Below are 17,315 nucleotides of genomic sequence, written 5' to 3'. Positions count from 1 at the left end.
GTAAAACTGTCCAAAGTGAAACGGCCGATCCACACATGCAGCTTTGTATAATAAAGTTCTTTTATCCCGTCACTTTGTTCCTACGAAAGCGTCACAAGACGAGGCAGTATACGCAATACACATTCGATTAAAATTAGACGATCCTAAAATGATCTGTTCTGAGAAGTAATTTTTCTAAACTGTTTTAATTGCCCCTAATGAAAAATTACGAAAAAAAGAAAAAAGAAAATAAGCAAACGAGCCTTGCCGGTTCTGAAAATCTGAAAATGCCAAGGACGATATCGACAACCTATTCGCGAAGCACGAAGAAAGAACCACTATCTAGATTAAGATCTAGACGATAGGAATATTGTTATTACGTGTTTTGTAAATATTTTCTTTGTATTTTCTCCTTGTGTAACGCCAACTACAATATCATTTCTTTCCAGTCGTATCCTCTTTATTTTATAACCGCCATGAAAGTCGTCCATGACTGCTGAAATGATAAAACTATGTAGAACGGTTTATTACAATTATCAACTTTTATTTACACTATATATTTATATGTATGTGCACATACATACATACATACATACATACATACATACATATGTGCGAGTGCGTGTACGAATGTACATATATATATATAAACATATATGTATATAAATAAATGTATACAGGAAAGGACCTGTACTTGCGAATTCTAAATAGCGAGTAATAAATTTCAACATTCCTATAGATCTACGAGGCAACTCCTTCAAGCAGCCGCCATTTGCTGCTTTCTCTTCTGTCTTTCTAAAAGCCTGCGTTCCCTTTCAAACTCCTTCATCCGCAGTACATAACTGGAATAAGAGCAAGAGACATGTTAAAAGATGTACAAATTTCATAATTCCCTCGTTATTATACTTACTCTTCGTATTGGCATTGTTCGTAAGCATGAGTCTGATGGCTACATCTAGTCATCATAGGAAAATTATACTTTTTGCAGTCTTCCAATTCTAATAATTTATGAGCGCAATAATCTCGTAATTTTTTTGGTATTCTCGCTGCCTTCATTTCTGCATCCGTGGCAATCATAACTGGAAAAATCATGGCAATGATATTACATATTGAAAGATTATTGTACAGATATAATCGTATTTATCTTTGAAAATGACCGATACGACATCGAAATGAATTTGTCCGTATATATGGGACCTTGTCGATTATGTCACAAGTATAATCGTTTTTTCTTTTTTTTCTTTTTTTTTTCTTTTCTTATTTTTTCACGAACGTAAAATTAATTACAAAAATTAACTACTAGAATGCGAAAAAATATCCATTAAAATGTCAGGGATGCATCCGATTGGAAACGGATAGACCGATCACGAAGATAATAAAAATTGGTACGAGCATCTATTAGGTTATATTTTCGATCCTCGAGTAATTACCTCTAGGTTTTCGACCGTTTTTAAATCCATACAACGGATCAAATGTCGGCGCAGTTTCTGCTTCTGGCATCGTATCGGGATGTGTAACATACGCACTCCATAAAGTACCCATTTTAGTCTGACCAAAGGAAAATTTTAAAGGCACCGAAGAGAAAACGACCATATATAAAACACCCTACCAACATACTGCTCTTTCCGTTCGAAAAGACAACGACGACGACTCCTATGATATTTGATTAATGGTAGAAGCGAATAGCACCTTCATACCTTTATAAGAGTAGAAGCAATTTTTTTATTAGTATACTAAACTTCATATTATCTCATTTCTTTCCGTTCGATTTGTTTTTTGTCGATTATTCGATTATATATCGTTAAAATAATAGAAGACGGTCATTGAATATTGTGCCAAAATTGTGTGTTCGATCGAACGCATGCGCGGAACCCATGCGTCAGGAGTCGACGACGCTCCTTGTTGCCTTTAATTAAGTTATTTTTCTAGACTATCGTAGGAGAAATGGTGAAATTAACGCCGGACCTAATACAACAATCGATGCAATATATTAATCCTGTAAGGGATCGGGAATTGGATTTGAGAGGTTAGTAGAAAAGTGAAAGAAAAACGGCCTACGTTTGCCATTTTCAGAACATAACCTAGAAACCGGACTATAGCGATATTGTTTGTTTATCCTTTTGTCCTTATTTTTTAGGATACAAAATACCTACGATAGAAAATTTAGGAGCAACTTTGGTTAGTACGAAATATTCCATAACTTCCTTCACGCATAAATATTATTTCATTGGTTGAATCGTTAACGAAATATAATAAGTAATATTATTATTCATTGTAGGATCAATTTGACACGATAGACTTTTCCGACAATGATATTAGAAAACTTGATGGATTTCCATATTTGAAAAGAATCAAAACACTCTTTTTCAATAATAATCGCATAGTCAGAATCGCAGAAGGTTTGGAACATTGTATACCCAACTTGGAAACGTTAATGTTGACTGGAAATATGATCCAAGAGCTCGGCGATTTGGATCCATTAATACCGCTTAAACATCTTACAAATTTGTGTTTATTACAAAATCCTGTGTCTGCGAAGCCGCAGTACAGACAGTACGTTGTCTACAGATTTCCACAGTTGAGACTATTAGATTTTAGAAAAATCAAGCAAAAAGAACGAGAGGCCGCTATCGAATATTTTAGAAGTAAAAGAGGCAAAGAAATGGTACGTGAAATAGCTAAAAAGGCAAAGGCGCAAGCACCAGGAACGTCTTTGGATAAACCTTTAACAAGCGCGGACGAACGTAACAAAATTAAAGAGGCCATAACAAATGCTACGTCCTTGGAAGAGGTGCAGCGACTTAGCAAATTATTACAAGCAGGGCATATACCCGGAGAAGAGAGACTTCAGAACGGTATCTCCCTTTTCCTTATTGGATACTTATTCCAGTTGTTGTCCAAATGATAAATGATAAATGTTCAATTTTTCTTCGATATATTAGGAAACAACACATCCGAAGCCATGGAAGAAGAGGAAGATGACTAAATTAAACAGGTTTACACACGTGTATCTATATATCTGTATATATGTGTTTCTGTGTGTATATATATATATATATATATATATGTGTGTGTGTGTGTATGTGGGTGTGTGTGTAGGTGGCGACAAATCTGTAAGTATTCAATAGCTACCAAGGATGTTAGTACAAGGATGGTGACTCTTCGTTGAGCTAATAAGAAGTTGCATACTACACAATTAATTTTCGACAAAATTGGTTACAAATATATAAATATATATACATATATATATTTTTTTTTTTTTCTGTATGAATTAAATGGTACAAATGTGTACTATCATGACCTTGAAGCGATCATGTAAAACAACAAAAGCGTCATTTTATTTTCACGAAATATTAACGATAGCATATATTTATTTCAGCTAATCCAAAATAAATCGTTTCATGACGAACGCATATCCGTTTCTTCGACTTTATTACATTTCATTATTATTTTCCAAAACATAATGGAATACTTTAAGCGTTCTGTCCCTCTCGTATTCGTAGCGATCAGAGCTGCCAACTTTCGACGCAATTCACACTAAATCGATAACGTTATAGTTATTTTTATTGTTGATGACTTAGTAAACAAAGGAAAGTCAGTATAATCGCGTTAAATTGTTCAGATTTTCGAAAAGTGATTTTCAAGGAGCCTACGCCAAATCTGTGATACCGTTTACAGGATAGTGCATTTACGTTAAGGAGAAACGAATTGGCTCATTAGGAGCACCTCCCGAACCAATTCGCTGCATCTTGAGACGAGACATCTAGCGGCGAGAATGGAAACAATAGCATTTCCTTCGCATCGCGCCATCTGGTAATTATCTTCGATAATATAAAACAAATAACAGGTAATTTCTTGCGCGTCATGCTTTCCTATTCAAAAATTCACTTTTCGTTGCAATATTTGACTAATGATAGACGTTTACATACATCTACCGACTAATGATAGAATAAAAAGCATATTTTATTGATTATTTTAAAAGTTTATTAATAATTATTATTGATTAATTAATCTTTAATATATAAATATTAACATATTTCACGTGAAAAATATATGGAGTTTACTTTTCTTTTTATTCGAGTGGTTGTCTGAATTTTAATGAAATTTTTGCTCTCTAGGAGAAAAAATTGACGAGAAACAAATATGTATATTTTATACATGCAATAAGATACTTATAAAAAGAAAGAAGAATGATTTCGTAAGATCATCGTCATTCGGCTTCTTAGCCATATCTACGTATATTGTAGGTAAGTTCGCATAATGCACATGTATGTGTCTATGTACGCTGCATAGCACATATATATATATATATATATATATATATATATATACATACATATGTGAATATTTACAAAGAGACACACGCATCGGTATTAAATTAATCCTAAAAAGCGACGAAATTTATTACGAAGGTTCCTGTCTTTTAATTTACCGTGCGTGCAAAATAGTCGCTTGATGAATAATCGTGATATTTTTATTTAAGAATTCTCGAAATGTTTAAATCATGATCGGCCTTATTTTTAATCTTTTTTAAGCAGAATAATAAACCATTGGAGAATAATTTCCACCCAAGTTAATAGACGGACAGAGATCGGTAGTATTTCATTATGACCACGTGTGGCTTTTATCGCAATACCGCATTTAAAAATCTATCTAATTTTCTTCGCGGTCCATAATAACTCATAAATGACATTTTTTTCCTTTTATCGGCATATATCTATATAGATTCGTCGAATAATTTCATCGTAGTCAGAGAGAGAGAGAGAGAGAGAGAGAGAGAGGATCGTTTCCATCGACTATGGCTCGACCAAGGCTTGTCTTCTCTCAAGGTCGTTCCATGATGCATATTAGGAGCATTGGCACCGTAGCATGCTATCTTTGGTTGCGAATTATTTCCGGTTACATCCTATTTTCCAAGGTTTCCTATCGTTAGTAATACGAGGATATATTAGATAGGCAAGAGTCTCTCTCGATAGCGAGCGATATTGTAAAATCGCGTACGGTTTCTTTACTTTTTCCTCATCTTTGCTCGAAAGAAATAATCAATTAATTGTTATTCTCTTTGATACATATGAATCAATAACGAATGAAATATCTGATAAACTTTATCCCGTAAAGGGTTTATAGACGTACCTATTTTTTGTCATTTCTTTTGTCATTTTATATCTCAGCCAATTATTTTCTATTTGTTATTTGCTTTTTCAGTCGTAACCAGAATGGCTGTCCCGTTAGTCGAAATGATTTTCTTTATAAATATGTCATATGCATCCATGGCATATATAAAAAAGCGCGCAAATAGAATAGAAGGAGAAAAGTTGTGCGCGAGTTGGTAGCGAACTTTCATTTATAACAGTTAATATTCGCCAAACTTTTGCATAGGAAGTATGTTTGCTATGAGCTAACCAATGAGTAAAATGATAAATAAGTAAATATGCTACATGGGAGCTTCAGGGAACATCCCTCTAATTACCTATGTAATAAATTGTATATATCTAATTAATGCATACGAGACAACAATAAATATCCAGACAATGAAATTTGCCTAGAAAAATGAAGAAGTGAAAAAACGCGTCAAAGAAAAAGACTCGTACGATCTCGAAGCCCTTTGATCGTTAGAATAGGAATACGTCTTGTAAAGAGGAGTCTATGATGACGAACGACCATAGGAATTCCGGAACATTCCTCGTGTACGTGCTATGTATGAAGTCGATTAAAAAAGATGTCACAGTCCAAACGACTGTTCCATACTTACTTGTGCGGCATATCTTTTTATAAACAAGTATAATTATCTTGGTAGTTTTGCTCAAAAAAAACTACCAATGCTATCGTCTTGAAAAAAGTCTCTTTTCTTTATACTCTTTTTATATGATTTTTATTATACGATCGAGCCATCCATTTCTTTGAAATATTGAATTGTAAATATCGACGATGATTTGCATCGTGCTGTCCAGCAAAAGTACATTTACAATACATTTTATTTCTCTCTCTCTCTCACGCTGTTGATCATCAGAGAGAGAGAGAGAGAGAGAGAGAGAGAGAGAGAGAGAGAGAGACGAAAGCGGGCAGTAAACGAAAGTGTAAGTAACAGAAAGAATAAGGACGGTAACGAAAGATACGACGACAGAAATTTTATTAAATCGCTCCTTCTCAGAGTTCTTAAAGGCATGCACGAGAGAGAGAGAGAGAGAGAGAGAGAGAGAGAGAGAGAGAGAGAGAAGGACAGAAAGACGAGACGCAATCCAGACGAAAGTGACGTTCATCGTCCTATTACGCTTTCGCGACAATTAGAAAGAACGCGACACGAAGCGAATCTTTCGTTTGCCGTTCCTAATCTCTATAATCATTATTTGAAAGTTGGCGGGTTCTTAGTCTCGCAAGATCGTAGGTTAATAACACGTATTATACGGAGTAAACATTCATCTCTGGACGATGAATTTAACGAAGAAGCTCTCGATATGAGAGAAAAAGCTATATAATCGGACAATGAAAAATTGAATTTCACGCTTGAAATAAGAATTTCCAAATAAACATAGATAATTGACAATGATACGTTTGATTCGCGAGGTATAATATTTACACGGCTTAATCATTATTAAAATACTTTCTTCTTCTTCTTCCTCTCGCTTATTAACGGAAGAATTCTCGAATGAGAACTCGATAGATATCTTGTTTCATTTATGCATATTTTGAATCTATCTTACTGACATATAGTTTTTCATTGGTATTTCGATTAATTGAAGCTTTTTGTAGGCCTTCGGAAGCATAACATAATCAATCAACATCTTTTTTACACGTTCTACAGGTCAATTTGACTTGTAAAAAAAGTATCGAAAAAGAGAATAAGTTATGCAACAAATCATATTTAATTTTCTTTCAATACGAGCGTATACCAACCAAGGTGAAAGATCAATGACGTATACATATACGTATCGAACAAAAAATATTTTTGGATACTTTTGAACGCAACGACCTCGATGATTGTCGCTTTTTATTTTTTTTCTCTCAAAGCGAAGGATCGAACAAGTTTTATTTACATACACGTAATATAAATCGATTAGGAAAGAATCAATTTTTGCGGAAGAGAATGTTGAACGATCGTCAAGAAGACAATAAATTTGTGCATAAAAATCTTGAATATTAAGAACATTCTAAAGTCTATAGTAGAAAAGCTGAAGACAAATATTACATGGTCGTGATGAACATATTCATATCTCTTGGAAAGGTAATATATTTTACAATGATCATCGATATCGAATTCTTTTTATAAGAAGAAGACATCCATATCTAGAAGTGTTGTCGTTAATAATGATAATTTTATATGATAATATTATGCTATGCGGCGCATGTAAATACGCCGTCGATAATTTTGGCACGTAACGAATTTTAATAGAACCGCAAACTATAATCTCTCAGTGTTCTCCGGGCCAATTATCGACTCGTAGAATGGCACGGCCAAGGACGATCGCCAACTTTCGATTATGTGAAATTTGACGTCAACGGTTGCTCTTTTTCCTCTTACATAGATTTTCTTGTACATGTAGAAAATTTCAAAAGCCTTGTCTTTTGATCTATTAATATTCCTTCGAATGTCTACATACGGGAAATAATTATTGCTATAAATAATTATTCTTAAAAAAAGTAGATGGTATTGAGATAAATAACACCGAGAAGTTGATATCGATCAAACCTATCGATGAAAACCTATCTTGTAATGACTTATTAATTAATGGGTCTATCGATATAATTCACGAAGCGAAGGTCGCTTTCGCGAGTAGATGTGGCACAGATATGTCGCATAATAGATTAAAGAAAATTAAAAATAACGATCGATATTTTATTGGAATTTTCTTTACGCCTTTATTCAACGTACGCGATGCGATAAAAGTCGCATCGATTTCCCTTACTCATCGAGAAGAGGAAGGGAGGAAGAGAGAGAGAGAGAGAGAGAGGTCCGTTCTGCTCATAGGTATTATCTCCTAGATACGATCGAGCATAATTCCATCTTGCACCGTAGTTATGTAAACAAGTTGGCGAGACTCTCTTGTAATATCCCGGATTCTTGGACCGTTCTTTCTCTTTATGTCCTGCCTACCGTACCAACTACGCTTGTAACAACGTTACGAACGTAATTGGGATCGACGCGCAAGGATTATGTTTCGATGTAATTAAAGTAAAAGCACATTAGTCGTCTCGCCTCTCGAGTAAAAATGGTCATATCGCGCACAACGCAGGACACATGTATACATACATACATACATATACATACATACATATATATATATATATATATATATATATATATGTATATATATATATGTATATATATATATATATATATATACATATGTAAAATTTCGAAGAAGTATACGATAGACGACAAAGATTTTTTGAAGAAAAACGAATTCCCTCTGTTTCGTAATTGGAATCGGCTCGATGGCCATCAGCACGGCATGTCGTAAATTGAATGGATCGAGTACGAAAGGTTAGTAGAATGGATGGAAGTCGTTTCAATGGCGCGCTTGTGAATGAACGATCGCGCCTACGATGGAACGTAAACGGAATAACTATCCTGTAAAGTTACTTTTCTTTCATGATGAAAATTCTTTCATGAAACGTCGAATCGGTGAAATTGAAATTAAAAGGACGTACGCTATTTCAGGACAATCTTGATATTAGCGAGATAGGATATAGGGAAAAACGAAGGGAATCGTTGAAATTTGAATTTCTCAAAGTAGAATATAATTTCCCTAGAGGCTCGCGAGCCATATCTATTGTACGTACGTAACGTAAAGTCTAATTAAAAGTTTCGCCCCTATCGAAATTTCATTCGAAAGCAAACGGGATAGAAGGACATCGCGAGTCCTTTCTTACAAATAACTATCACTATTATCACTTTCATACTTGAGAGCCGGAAACCGGTTGCAGGAAAGAAAAATAATTCCTCGGATATGTCGCGCGCTTGATTAATTTTTTATCGTTACATAATAATAGATAATTACGTTATATATGCAAGACATATTGATTCGTTAAAACGAGAAAATGTACATTGTGGAGTGGTCGAAATAACAATAACGTATAAAATGTATTGACGTAATAATGAATATCATGCAATATTCATGAATAATCATGAATATCAAATATTATTCAAATTCTTTTTCTGTCTTCTTTGACAATAATACGATCGATTAAGTTAGAATTGAATTTCAATCGAAAGACAAGAGTTACGAATTATCGTATATTTTAAATTTAATGGTTATTATTTCAAAAGTCAATGGCAAACCATGTTATATTCGTAAAATAGTGCTACGTCATTGTTACGATTTTTTTTCTCCCCCTTTATCTCTCCCCCCCCCACGTCATTCAAAAAAAGAAGTGTCGTCGTCGTCGTCGTCGTCGTCGTCGTCGTTGTTGTTGTTCGTCGAAGTAACCTTCTTCTGTCTTTGCTTCACCATGATCTTCCGTATTGATCGTTTTGATATTAAAATTCAACGATCTAAAATCCCCGAGCGAGCCCTGGAAGGGTCTGGAGTAGTACCCGCCGAAACGGGTTCTGCCTTCTTCGGATGTGTTTCTCGACTGCGTCGCTCGCGGGCAAAGAGACCGATGGCCAAAAAGAAAGAAAGAAAAAAGAAAAAAGTAAGCGGTTAATGGTCCGCCAATACCAAGGCTATCGCGCTCCGCGTATTACCGTAATCGTAAAACATGCAAAAAGACTCGAGCGAAAGAGACGGACGAAAAGGAGGGAGAGAAAAGTGGCAATGGTGGCAAAGGTGGTAGAGCAGCAGGTCGAGCGTGCAAATAAACAGGTGTATTTCTACAGCCTCTAAAGAGATATAAGGCATTGCTCGAAGCTACGAGACTTCAGTTTGCTCAAACGTGCTCGCACGGATAGAAAGTTGCCAAATCGGGTGCAACACGCTGTCCTTACGTGGCCTTTAACCTCTTCCTATTTTTCTCTTTTCTTCCTTTTATTTCGTTTATTTCGTAGGAACTCCTTCGTATTTCTTTCATTTTTTTTATTCCTCGATCAAAATCCTCGATAATCGATCGTCGGCAAAGTTGGTCTTAGGGTGTAGTCGCAAAAATATCTTGTACTATTAGAACTGATTCGAGCGTCAAGCATAACGGCCCAACGGATTTCAAGATTGACACGTTACTCAAAAACGTGAGCATTCTTTTATTTTCTTTCCTTATTTCTTCCTATTCGAACGTTCTCCTTATACGTCGCAGAATCCAGGATCGTTATAATATCGATCGGGAAAATATAGGCCGAACGTACCGAGATTTCTTTTATCGTATAGCAATAGCGAGGATTAAACTTGGACGTTGAAGGTCGATAAAAGAGTTTGGCAATAGCTTCGTCCACTTCGTTAAACGAGTTTACGAGGAAAGTAAATAGAAATGAAGGGAGTTTAAGCGGAGAGCGTGAACGATCTAGCGCGTCGAAGAATTTGTAGTTTCTTTTCTTTTTTCTTTTCTTTTTTCTTTTTTTCTGTTCCAGAAAAAAGCGAATCGAGCTTAAAAGAACAATGTCGCGGGACGTTCGTCGAGTAATGATATTTTCGCTATATAATCATAATTATAATGACGAACGTGCGACGTGTCGAATGCTTAATTCGTAGAATCTCATCCTGTTAGATAAACGCATACCTCGATACGCATACCTTGCGGTATACCTCGAGGCATCCTTGATCGAGCATCAAGATACTTTCAAATAGGTAGGGGCTATCGGTCCGCTCGAACAATAACGTTCTCGATTAATTTGACCGTAATGTAAGTTTTGAGGCTTGAAAAATGAAATAACGAGATTAGAAGGATAAAATGAGACGGGGAACGGAAAAGTAAGTGCACGTGCTGACTGCGGTAGGAGATAAAATGTAGGTGTTTAGTCACACTCGAAGTTTCGATCCAATCGCACGTTCCTCTTTATCTCGCGATTCGATATTTTCTTCGTATCGTGCAAGTTATTGTGTATTTTCGACTAAACTCGGAAGGATCTCTTTCGATTGGTAGTACGAGGACTTACTAATTTTGCAACGCTTCTGAGCGTAGGTTTTTGCCTAACGAATAATATATATATATATATATATATATATATATATATATATATATATATGTATGTATATATATTGGAACGCGCGTTTCTCTCTCTCTCTCTCCCTCTATAAATATATCAACCGATCTTGCGTTTACTTCGCTAGGTATCTGTGCGTGCTCTTCGTTAAACGTTTTCTTTTGTATTTTCGATCCTTCTACCAAATGTAAATCTTCGACCTCATGGAATTTCGTTTTCAACGATATCTACGTTTTACTTTTAGTCGTGATAAGGAAAATCTCTATCTCGCTCTTGCGCACGCGCGCATACAAACTTTCGCAAGTACATATCCGCGATGACATAAGCGACGAAGCGTGTAAAATCGCTAATTCGTGATAAAATCATTGAATTCATTGCGTTAACGAGCGATGTCCGAGAAATACGTGGATTATCGAACATTTTGTTTGCGTTGAAAGAATCATCAATCCTTGAAGGCGGAGAAAGAAAAGGCGCAGAAAAGGAGAGTGTATTTTATGAACGGGATTAAGGCAGACAGATATAGTTGTACCGAGCCGATGGATAGAACTCGGCTATGTGTTTTACGTGCGATCGGTACTTTATTGTCTCGTTGATGGAAATGTGGCGTATACGAGCGAGACGCCTGACTAGACAGCAAATAGACGTATAAATAGAAAGAAAGGTCGTTATCGATGCTATTGGGAAAGAAACGAAGAGAGAGACAGAGAGAGAGAGAGAGAGAGAGAGAGAGAGAGAGAGAGAGAGAGAGAACACAGCCGCCGACTCTTTGTAATCGAGCAAGCATGTATTTACTTTTGTTCGTATTTTTGAGACCCGCCCTTTCGCTCTCTAAGAGAGGAAGGACTCGCGAAGGTCACCCGAGAAGCGATTGCAGCCGAAAAGATAGAGACGCGCCAAGGGGGAAAACTCGTTTGGCAGGACCGGTCGAGATCTTGAAGAATTATTGGGATTCTTATATTCGTCCGCGTTCTTGAATTCCCCGCACGTTCGAACGCGCGACATTTCCTTAGGATGCCTCACGAAGCTATATCTATCTGATTAGACGAGTACAGGAGAAATGGCAACTCGATCGAAAGAATGAAAATAATGTGTGGAAGAAGGGAAATTTTCACTCAAACCGAAACTCATATAAACCGATCAAGACCCAAGAGTTTTCTTTCGGAAAGTTAAATCGGCTTTTTGCCGATGGTCGTGTACGTCTTGTATTAGGCGGCTATGCGGATATCTTTAGGGATGTAAAACTTTAAACTTTTTCTCTTTTCGAGACAGTAATAACTTTTATCCTTTTCATGATTAATATATATATATATATTATTTTTTCCGAATCAAATTAAGAGAATTAGAAAGAATAAGATCGATCTTTTCACTTCCAACGGAAGAAATTCGTTCGTAAGAATCCTGATCTTAACCCTTACGCCAACCCGTCGCGACATTATTTTCCTACTATCACGGAGCTCGTATAGTTGACGCTCTATAGTCGCTCGTTCTTTCTAGAAAATCCAAATCTTCGGGAATCGAATCCGATCGCGCGGTGAAAGGTGCGGAAAGCGGACTATACGGTACGACCTTTCATTCGTATCATACACATTGGAGGAGTCAACTAAACCCGTGAGATTCCCATATTCGGTTTGCGTCACGAAAATTCGTTCGTTAGGGGAGAACTCGAGTGGGCCGGTTTAGGAGAGGAACGTCCTTAACGATAGTTTTTGATGTTTTCAGATGGCACAGATAATACGAACGATCTACGATGGTTATCGGGACTTGATGGACAATAAGAGTGACCCAAGGGTCAACGATTGGGCCATGATGAGCGATCCCTTTCCTACGCTCTTCGTTTGTTTATTTTACGCTTACTTCGTCAAGGTACTCGGGCCAAGGTTTATGGAAAATCGCAAGCCTTTCGACCTTAGAAACTTCATGATACTTTATAATCTCTTCCAAGTGATCTTTTCCTCTTGGTTGTTTTACGAGGTATGCCTTGGAAAAATATTCTGACGTATCGAATCGGAATTTATAGACGTATCGTTTCTCTAGTGTTTGGCGTCCGGTTGGTGGGGAGCCTACTCGTTCAGATGCCAACCGGTAGATTACTCGGACAATCCAATGGCAATGAGAATGGCTCGTGGCTGTTGGTGGTATTACTTTTCCAAGTTCACCGAGTTCATGGACACGATCTTCTTTGTTCTGCGAAAGAAAAATAACCACATTTCAACGTTGCACGTGATTCACCACGGATGCATGCCAATGTCGGTCTGGTTCGGCGTCAAGTTCACACCAGGTACGAATTAAACGGGCGTTGCAAGTACAAATGCATAATTTCTTTTTTTTTCTCTTTTTTCTTTTCTTCTTCCTTTCTTTCAGGCGGTCACAGTTCCTTCTTCGGCCTCTTAAACACGTTCGTACACATTATTATGTACTCTTATTATCTCCTCGCTGCTCTCGGACCAAAGATCCAACCGTACCTATGGTGGAAAAAATATTTGACGAGCCTGCAAATGATTCAATTTGTTTTCGTCATGATTCACGCCTTCCAATTGCTCTTCATCGATTGCAATTACCCGAAAGCTTTCGTATGGTGGATCGGCATGCACGCGATCATGTTTTACTTCTTGTTCCGTGACTTTTACATCGGGGCTTACAAGAAGAAGAAAAACGCGATAAGGAAACGGCAAGAGGAAAGTGGGAAAGAGGAAGAAGAAAAAGAAGCGAGAAGGAAAAAAGAAGAAAAGTACGAACGCGAGTCCATGCGAAATCGTCTTAAGGAGAACGATCTTATTTATGCGAATCAATATAAAATGGCGACCGGGTACATTTCGGACGAGGGCCTAAGAAATCGCGTTTTTATCGACAACCGAGGATTGTCCGACGAATGAGAATGCGATAAGAACGAATGCGATAAGGACGCTGATTGGCTATTAATAATCGAGACTCGCGTCGACGCGGAATCCTCTTCGAAACGGCAGCACAAATAATAGACTTTCTTCATTGCGGTGCGTGTGTGTGTGTGCGTGCATCCCAATGGATAAGAGAGAGAGAGAGAGTGAGAGAGAGGGAGAGGGAGGGAGCTCCTTTCCTCACGAAGGGAACAGCGCGCATTTCCATAAAAGACTATATTTCCTTCCCCGAACATGCCCGAAACATCGTGGGAAATTGAAAAGCTCGAAAGAGATATCGTAGAGTTTTTTCTTTTTTCGAAGCAAAACGACGTTTGGCTCGATACGTTCATCTGTGATAATCATTGCCTCGTGCTAATCCATACTTTATCATTTTTCATTATATTGGATCTGATGCGACGCAATGAGGTGACGCAGGGCAATCGGCACGTGTTACGATGGAGGAAAGAAGAAGAAAAAGAAGAAGTAAAGAAAAATAAAAAGAATAAAGGGGATAAAATGAAATAAATGTCGAGAAATATTTTTTTTTTTTCTTTTTTTTTTTTCTTTTTTTTTTTTTTCATCGCAATCGTGAATCGATTCAACCCAGACAGCATTGATTGACGTGATATTTATCTCGAAATAAAACGATCCTTGTTAATCTCCTTAGCGATTAGAACGAGTTCTAATTTGATATATAATGGTAGGTATATTTGTACATGTTCAGATCAACGAAATAATTATTGGACGTATTTATTTAACAACATCTATTGAAAGGTTAAATTACCGATTGAAAACAATCTTTCTCCTTTTCGCGACAATCTCGTCGATAAGAAAAAGATTTTTCTCCGTTTTACCGATCCGCTTTGGTTATATCAAGGAAACGTATGTTGCGTGGCGAGGCGAGGCGAGGCGAGGCGAGGCGAGGCGAGGCGAGGCGAGGCGAGGCGAGGCGAGGCGAGGCGAAGCGATTGCAGTATTCTTACTTGTCGACGAGATACGAGGAAAGTTTGCTTACGTTATAGCGCACTCTGATATCAGTTTGAGGAAACAACGGAACCATCGGCCCAGGGGAGAGGAGACATTTAGCTACTACGAATAAGAGACGATCGCTAAAAAATGTATAAATATTATCGTGCATACTTTTGTCTATTGTTACGCGCTACTCTCGGCGATTGTCGTTTAAGGGAAAAGTCGAAAAGGGAATCGTCGAGGTATGAAAAAAGAAAAGGAAAATAGGACAGAGATAGGTAATAATGGTCGTGGCGAACGAAAATCTATTGGTTCGGATAGGCGCTTCGCGTTTCCGAGAAGCGTCCGGTGTTAATTTTCAATGGTGAAAGTAGCCATGGTGAAAGTGGCACGAGGCATGCGACGGAAAGAAGGTCGCGCGTATCTATTCTACGTGAACGTGCACGGCAACACGAACGCACCACGGTAAGGTATTGGTAAATAGGGTACGTTCGGCTATTACGCCTGGGATGCCATTTTTCGAACTCGTCTCGTACTCCAAGAAAAGGCGTTTACAAAAGAGCGCCGTTCGCGGAAGGTGACGATAAAAGTCCATTTGATCTAAGCGCGCGATCTTTACGAAGAAGATTCTAGCTAATTATGCAATCACTATAGGACTCGTTAGAGTATACGCGACATCCAGCTAAATGGATTCTCCTTTTATGAGAGTCTCGAAGACAGAAAGTCGATGTAATTTAATCGAGAGATTCTTCGAATTCTCAAGTACGACTACGAAATCTCTACAAGATGGTCGACTCTCGAGTGTGTCTGTCTATTAGTAGTTTTGTTTTTCCTCTCTTATGTCCGAAGGACCGACCGGGTCTTATTTCATAATTCTTTCCGTATTTTTTGCACTTTACCTGTCTCAACGAAGAACGCTCTTTTTCGCGCTCGAATAGCGTGATCTTCGTACAGGGTTATTGATAGAGGAAGAGAGAGAGAGAGAGAGAGGGGGGGGGGGAGGAGAAACCTTGAGTTCGTAGTCAAAGAGTAATGTCGATAATCGGCATTACGTCGTCGATGAATATAATCAGCAAAAGTATACAAAATAATTGCCACGTTAGACCTTTGAACAACGAATTGACGTAAAATATCTTAAGAACGTGTCAAACAGGATACAACGAAGACTATACGCGATCAAATATGGACGTTTCAATGGCACTCGAAAGGTAGGAACGTCGATAGGCTTTCGCAAGAAAATCATATTCATTAGCTTTTAGAGGCTTCTGTCTCTCCCAAGACGTTCTTTTTTTTCTTCCTTTTCTTTTTTTCTCTTTACCTTAGAAAAAATTCAAGTTGGAAAATATTCTTGATGAAAAGATAATTCGTCGTACGGATATAAAATTTAACATTCTTATTATCGTAAGAATTAACACGTCGTACGTAAATACGTAGATATAGGCTTGGCATTCGCGCGTAGAACGAAAATGTCCGAGAGACTGTTAAAATTCGAAACTATCGACTCGATAAGACTCGATAATGTCGTACTTGGCGCACCAATATTTCATACGATTCACGAAATCACGGATAAATGAAAATACGCAAAGTTTTGGGTTTCGTTAGATTTACAATTTAGGTGTTATCGATACGACGAGCAAATATGCGCTCGTAACATTAACGTAATTACTCGGAGGAATTTAATTTATACGTAAATACCTGAAGAGAGGAAAAGTTATTATTGAAAATAAGATTTATTACGGTTACGATTACAACTCAATGAGAAATTCCGAGAAATTGGAGACGTTTTCTTCAAAAGAAAAAAGATTCTTGGGTTACTTCTTACGTTCAAAAGTATGAAAGTTCACGTGAAAACGAAGAGAACTTTGGCATCTTATGTGTGCGCGTATCTGATCAAAGTGCGTCATATGCAAAAGTTAACATGAAAATGCGATTATAATAATGTATGTAATTATGCAGTCATCGATATGGATTTAATTTTATGATAAATTGATTTTCATTCGTTCGTTTAACTTTACTTCACCCTCCTTCGTTCGATCAAACGTCGAAGGAATTGTAGAGAAACGTCGAGAAACGCATCTTATTAATACGATTCTATGAATAGTAAATAATAAAAGTGTTAAGTGATAATATCATATAAAAATTACCACATTATTATACGTTCTACGTAAAGAAATTTTTCGAATAAGCCTCGTGACCAACGACGGTATATACCGTCGAGAACGCGCAGAAGCATGAAGATTTAAAGGTATACGCAATCTCGAAGGATAACCTAAATTCGTAACGCGGGAAAATTTCGAACGAGGAAAAGAAGCTGTGGTAGGATCGCAAAGGTAGGAGTCACGTGGGTTAAAACGTTATTAGGACGTACGAATTCGCTTTGTCGAAAAGAAATCCGCAAAACGAAGAAAAATGATCTC

General features: G+C 37.3%; 3 protein-coding genes across 14 annotated transcripts; 2 read left to right on the top strand and 1 right to left on the bottom strand.

Moving 5' to 3' along the window:
• Positions 1-362: 362 nt before the first annotated feature.
• Positions 363-1,678, bottom strand: LOC124430741 (NADH dehydrogenase [ubiquinone] 1 beta subcomplex subunit 7). Of its 3 annotated transcripts, none has more exons than XR_006943839.1 (4): positions 1,410-1,678; positions 890-1,058; positions 674-821; positions 363-475 (listed from the first exon to the last, which is right to left on the bottom strand). XR_006943839.1 is itself a non-coding variant. In XM_046977742.1 (3 exons), the coding sequence occupies exons 1-3, from the start codon at positions 1,570-1,572 to the stop codon at positions 737-739; spliced, it is 417 nt and encodes a 138-aa protein (XP_046833698.1). In that variant the 5' UTR covers positions 1,573-1,675; the 3' UTR covers positions 443-736. The 3 variants fall into 3 exon arrangements, 1 of the variants encoding a protein (XP_046833698.1); XR_006943838.1 differs by having other exon boundaries at positions 363-472; positions 1,410-1,677; XM_046977742.1 differs by having other exon boundaries at positions 443-821; positions 1,410-1,675.
• Positions 1,679-1,792: 114 nt separating this feature from the next.
• On the top strand, positions 1,793-3,789 carry LOC124430622 (probable U2 small nuclear ribonucleoprotein A'). Of its 4 annotated transcripts, none has more exons than XM_046977506.1 (5): positions 1,793-2,005; positions 2,117-2,157; positions 2,258-2,834; positions 2,922-2,974; positions 3,658-3,789. In XM_046977506.1, exons 1-4 carry the CDS (start codon positions 1,924-1,926, stop codon positions 2,963-2,965), a joined length of 744 nt encoding a protein of 247 aa, XP_046833462.1. In that variant the 5' UTR covers positions 1,793-1,923; the 3' UTR covers positions 2,966-2,974; positions 3,658-3,789. The 4 variants fall into 4 exon arrangements, with proteins under 4 accessions (XP_046833462.1, XP_046833452.1, XP_046833444.1 ...); XM_046977496.1 differs by lacking the exon at positions 3,658-3,789 and adding an exon at positions 3,359-3,392; XM_046977488.1 differs by lacking the exon at positions 3,658-3,789 and adding an exon at positions 3,079-3,224.
• Positions 3,790-4,096: 307 nt separating this feature from the next.
• LOC124430536 (elongation of very long chain fatty acids protein AAEL008004-like) lies at positions 4,097-14,455 on the top strand. Of its 7 annotated transcripts, none has more exons than XM_046977288.1 (4): positions 4,097-4,226; positions 12,773-13,024; positions 13,088-13,331; positions 13,415-14,455. In XM_046977288.1, the coding sequence occupies exons 2-4, from the start codon at positions 12,773-12,775 to the stop codon at positions 13,924-13,926; spliced, it is 1,008 nt and encodes a 335-aa protein (XP_046833244.1). In that variant the 5' UTR covers positions 4,097-4,226; the 3' UTR covers positions 13,927-14,455. The 7 variants fall into 7 exon arrangements, with proteins under 7 accessions (XP_046833244.1, XP_046833217.1, XP_046833234.1 ...); XM_046977261.1 differs by lacking the exon at positions 4,097-4,226 and adding an exon at positions 9,580-10,144; XM_046977278.1 differs by lacking the exon at positions 4,097-4,226 and adding an exon at positions 10,862-10,988.
• The last annotated feature ends 2,860 nt before the right edge of the window (positions 14,456-17,315 follow it).

Source organism: Vespa crabro, chromosome 1, assembly GCF_910589235.1.
Source record: "Vespa crabro chromosome 1, iyVesCrab1.2, whole genome shotgun sequence".
Lineage (NCBI taxonomy): Eukaryota > Metazoa > Arthropoda > Insecta > Hymenoptera > Vespidae > Vespa > Vespa crabro.
This window is presented reverse-complemented; position numbering and strand designations above follow the sequence as displayed.